Source organism: Oncorhynchus nerka, linkage group LG18, assembly GCF_034236695.1.
Source record: "Oncorhynchus nerka isolate Pitt River linkage group LG18, Oner_Uvic_2.0, whole genome shotgun sequence".
NCBI classification, from domain to species: Eukaryota; Metazoa; Chordata; class Actinopteri; order Salmoniformes; family Salmonidae; genus Oncorhynchus; species Oncorhynchus nerka.
This window is the reverse complement of record NC_088413.1, coordinates 77,372,271-77,377,450: the sequence shown is the minus strand read 5'-3', so window position 1 is coordinate 77,377,450 and position 5,180 is coordinate 77,372,271. Positions and strand designations below refer to the sequence as shown.

The 5,180-nt window shown below is 49.9% G+C and overlaps 1 protein-coding gene across 2 annotated transcripts in view; it reads left to right on the top strand.

The window, feature by feature from the left end:
* The window catches only part of si:dkey-190l8.2, a 19,855-nt gene extending 14,675 nt beyond the window's left edge, over positions 1 to 5,180 (top strand). The window contains exons 7-10 of one of the 2 annotated variants that reach the window (XM_029688583.2): positions 3,224 to 3,441; positions 3,532 to 3,640; positions 3,883 to 4,131; positions 4,851 to 5,180. In XM_029688583.2, the coding sequence (XP_029544443.1) occupies positions 3,224 to 3,441; positions 3,532 to 3,640; positions 3,883 to 4,131; positions 4,851 to 4,974 (700 nt within the window). In that variant the 3' untranslated portion in view covers positions 4,975 to 5,180. The other variant, XM_029688584.2, reaches the window with a different exon arrangement.

Genomic DNA, 5,180 nt, shown 5'->3' with positions numbered 1-5,180 from the left:
TCTCGTTAGTGGGAAGGTGTTACACCTGTGCCGGGTTGTCCATCTCGTTAGTGGGAAGGTGTATCACCTGTGCTGGGTTGTCCATCTCGTTAGTGAGAAGGTGTATAACCTGTGCTGGGTTGTCCATCTCGTTAGTGGGAAGGTGTTACACCTGTGCTGGGTTGTCCATCTCGTTAGTGGGAAGGTGTTACACCTGTGCTGGGTTGTCCATCTCGTTAGTGAGAAGGTGTATAACCTGTGCTGGGTTGTCCATCTCGTTAGTGGGAAGGTGTTACACCTGTGCCGGCTTGTCCATCTCGTTAGTGGGAAGGTGTTACACCTGTGCCGGGTTGTCCATCTCATTAGTGGGAAGGTGTATCACCTGTGCTGGGTTGTCCACCTCGTTAGTGGGAAGGTGTATCACCTGTGCTGGGTTGTCCATCTCGTTAGTGAGAAGGTGTATAACCTGTGCTGGGTTGTCCATCTCGTTAGTGGGAAGGTGTTACACCTGTGCCGGGTTGTCCATCTCATTAGTGGGAAGGTGTATCACCTGTGCTGGGTTGTCCATCTCGTTAGTGGGAAGGTGTATCACCTGTGCCGGGTTATCCATCTTGTTAGTGGGAAGGTGTATCACCTGTGCTGGGTTGTCCATCTCGTTAGTGGGAAGGTGTATCACCTGCGCTAGCCCAGGTGAAATTGAAGAGTGGCCCACTGCTTTGGATTTGAAATGATACAATGACTGATGTTAAAGTGCAGACTGTCAGCTTTAATTTAAAGGTATTTTCATGCATATTGGGTGAACTGTTTAGAAATTACAGCACTTTTTGTACACAGTCCTTCCATTTCCATAGGAGATGGAAAGTATTGGGACGAATTCACTTCTGTGTATTAAAAAGTGTCCAAAGTTTAGTATTTGGTCCCATATTCCTAGCACAACAATCACGATGAAAATACCCTCAAATTAAAGCTGTCAGTGGACTTTAACCTCATAGTATAATTTAAAATCCAAAGTGCTGGAGCACAGAGATAAAACAACATGTGTCACTTTTGTAGCTCACTGAAAGTGTGTAGAAAAAAAGAGAGGTTGTCAGGTTCTACCGCTGTACTCTGTGTATGATGCTGTCTCTCCCCACTGTGTCTGATGCTGTCTCTGATGCTGTCTCTCCCCACTGTGTCTGATGCTGTCTCTCCCCACGGTGTCTGATGCTGTCTCTCCCCACTGTGAATGATGCTGTCTCTCCCCACTGTGTCTGATGCTGTCTCTCTGCCCTGTGAATGATGCTGTCTCTCCCCACTGTGTCTGATGCTGTCTCTCCCCACTGTGTCTGATGCTGTCTCTCCCCACTGTGAATGATGCTGTCTCTCCCCACTGTGTCTGATGCTGTCTCTCCCCACTGTGAATGATGCTGTCTTTCCCCACTGTGTCTGATGCTGTCTCTCCCCACTGTGTCTGATGCTGTCTCTCCCCACTGTGTATGATGCTGTCTCTCCCCACTGTGTATGATGCTGTCTCTCCCCACTGTGTATGATGCTGTCTCTCCCCACTGTGTATGATGCCGTCTCTCCCCACTGTGTATTATGCTGTCTCTGATGCTGTGTCTCCCCACTGTGTATGATGCTGTCTCTGATGCTGTCTCTCCCCACTGTGTATGATGCTGTCTCTCCGCCCTGTGTCTGATGCTGTCTCTCTCCCCACTGTGTCTGATGCTGTCTCTCCCCACTGTGTCTGATGCTGTCTCTCCCCACTGTGTATGATGCTGTCTCTCCCCACTGTGTATGATGCTGTCTCTCCCCACTGTGTCTGATGCTGTCTCTCCCCACTGTGAATGATGCTGTCTCTCCCCACTGTGTCTGATGCTGTCTCTCTGCCCTGTGAATGATGCTGTCTCTGACTGTGTCTGATGCTGTCTCTCCCCACTGTGTCTGTGTGTCTCTCCCCACTGTGAATGATGCTGTCTCTCCCCACTGTGTCTGATGCTGTCTCTCCCCCACTGTGTCCCTCTGCCCTGAATGATGCTGTCTCTCTCCCACTGTGTCTGATGCTGTCTCTCCCCACTGTGTCTGATGCTGTCTCTCCCCACTGTGTCTGATGCTGTCTCTCCCCACTGTGATGCTATCTGATGATGCTGTCTCTCCCCACTGTGTCTGATGCTGTCTCTCCCCACTGTGTCTGATGCTGTCTCTCCCCACTGTGTATGATGCTGTCTCTCCCCACTGTGTATGATGCTGTCTCTCCCCACTGTGTCTGATGCTGTCTCTCCCCACTGTGTATGATGCTGTCTCTCCTCCCTGTGAATGATGCTGTCTCTCCGCCCTGTGAATGATGCTGTCTCTCCGCCCTGTGAATGATGCTGTTTCTGATGCTGTCTCTCCGCCCTGTGTATGATGCTGTCTCTCCGCCCTGTGAATGATGCTGTTTCTGATGCTGTCTCTCCGCCCTGTGAATGATGCTGTCTCTCCGCCTTGTGAATGATGCTGTCTCTCCGCCCTGTGAATGATGCTGTCTCTCCCCACTGTCTCTGATTCCGTCTCTCCGCCCTGTGTCTGATGCTGTCTCTCCCCACTGTGTCTGATGCTGTCTCTCCGCCCTGTGAATGATGCTGTCTCTCCGCCTTGTGAATGATGCTGTCTCTCCGCCCTGTGAATGATGCTGTCTCTCCCCACTGTGTCTGATGCTGTCTCTGATTCCGTCTCTCCGCCCTGTGTCTGATGCTGTCTCTGATGCTGTCTCTCCGCCCTGTGAATGATGCTGTCTCTCCCCACTGTGTCTGATGCTGTCTCTCCCCACTGTGTCTGATGCTGTCTCTCCGCCCTGTGTCTGATGCTGTCTCTCCCCACTGTGTCTGATGCTGTCTCTCCCCACTGTGAATGATGCTGTCTCTCCGCCCTGTGAATGATGCTGTTTCTGATGCTGTCTCTCCCCACTGTGAATGATGCTGTCTCTCCCCACTGTCTCTGATGCTGTCTCTCCCCACTGTGTATGATGCTGTCTCTCCCCACTGTGTCTGATGCTGTTTCTCCCCACTGTGTATGATGCTGTCTCTCCCCACTGTGTCTGATGCTGTCTCTCCGCCCTGTGTATGATGCTGTCTCTCCCCACTGTGTATGATGCTGTCTCTCCCCACTGTGTATGATGCTGTCTCTCCCCACTGTGTCTGATGCTGTCTCTCCCCACTGTCTCTGATGCTGTCTCTCCCACTGTGTCTGATGCTGTCTCTCCCCACTGTGTATGCGTGTGTGTTAGGCTAACATCAGCCCTGACGTACTACGGTATCTGTCTGAATGTCGGGCGTTTCGGTGTGGATGTCTTCCTGGCTCAGTTCTTCAGCGGCCTATCAGAGGCACCCTGCTTGCTCGTCCCATTCCTATTGGCCCGCTGTGGCAGACGCCCAATCAGCATGCTGTCCCTGCTCCTCAGTGGCTCCTTCTGCCTGCTGTCCCTGCTCGCATCACGCTTCTACGGTAAACACACGCACAGGCACACACACGCACACACACAACAAACACATCGACACAACCTCCAGTGATCCAACACTGTGTGTGTGTGTGTAGCTGTCCCAGGGTTGGTGATGGCTCTGGCCCTAGTGGGGAAGCTGTGTATGCAGACCAGTGTGTTTGTGTCTTTACTCTACGGCATCGAGCTCTTCCCTACACTCATCAGGTACGGGGAGTGTGTGTGTGTGTGTCTGACCCCTGACAGGACTAGTCCCTATCTCAACCCAGCAGACACACAGCACTTATCTATTGACCTCACACACTCGCCTGGGTCAAAGGTCATCTTATCTCCATGCTTGAGTAATACCTGATGTGTGTGTATATCTCTGTTTGTGCAATATGTGTATGTTTGAGTTGTATGGGCACGCTGTATCTTGACTGTGTGGTGTGTGTGTGTGTCTGTTTCAGACAGAAGTGTGTGGGCTTGGTGTGTCTGTGTTACAGAGTGGGGTGTATCCTCAATGCGGTGGTCAGTCCTAGAGGAGAAACCATCCCATTGGCCGCTATGATTCTTTATGGGAGTGGCCCCATTGTCGGGGCGGGACTGTGTCTGTTGCTACCGGAGACCAGCGGTGTGCTGCTCCCTGATTCACTGGAGGACTGTGACAGACAACCCAGGCTACACCTCCCATTAGCCTGGTCATCATGCTCCACAAGGTAAGAGACCTTTGACACACACACACACACCCAAATGCACAAGTTGTGCACACACTAACACAAAAACATGTAGCCTTACACATACCTTGCTTGCTACTGTGGAGCTAAATGGTATGTGTTTGAGTGTGAGTGTTACACCCTTGAAGTGGTCTCTCTCTCTCTTCAGTTTGCCAACAGCAGCTGGCATGAAATGCTATGACCTATACTCAAGAGTTCAGAAAGCTGGTGTGTCTGTCAGTGTGTGTATATCTCAGTGTTACATAACTTCTTATTTTAGGTTAACTATTTACCCCCCTCTCTCCCCCTACCTCTCTCGTCCCACTCCTCCCCCCCTTCCCTTCTACCATGTGTAATGACCTGTTTCAGTCCCTACCAGCTGGGCACAGACGCCAGTTAAACATCAAATTTGTATTTACATTTAATTGAGTTGTCAACTTAACGTGAAATCAAACTAAATGAGAATTCCGTCATTTCGGGTTTAAATGTCCAATATATATATTTTTTTTAACGTTTTACTTTTTTTGCAAATTCGATTAGTTTTCCACATTGATTCATCCTCATTACATTGCATCATTTTGTTTTATGTGGAAACAACATGATTTAACCAATTTGTGTCCAGCGGGTATTGTGACCTGCTACTCAGAGTCCTGGACCAAGAAATATGTTCAATAGAGACACATGTTACCGTCTCTCCAGCTGAGATGTGTATTTCCTGACAGGCGCTCAGTGGACACCCCAGCTGACAAGGCCTGTCCGTTCCTGGGAGACACAGACCCCGAGAAACCCTCCCACCACCCACAGGAGCCCAACTCAAATGAAAACACTCTGCACACATGCTGTTGATACATGTATTTAAAAGGTCCATGGAGCACTGAGATACTAGCCGAACAGTGTCCAATAAGTTCTAATAATTGTTTTTGTTACGTTGTACCCAACTGAACATGACCCTGGTTTTACTGTTTAAACTTTAAATCTGTGTGATCTGGTCTGTCCAGCCTGTGGAGAACATTCTTAGCTCCCTATAAAAATCTGCATTCTCCTTCGCTTGA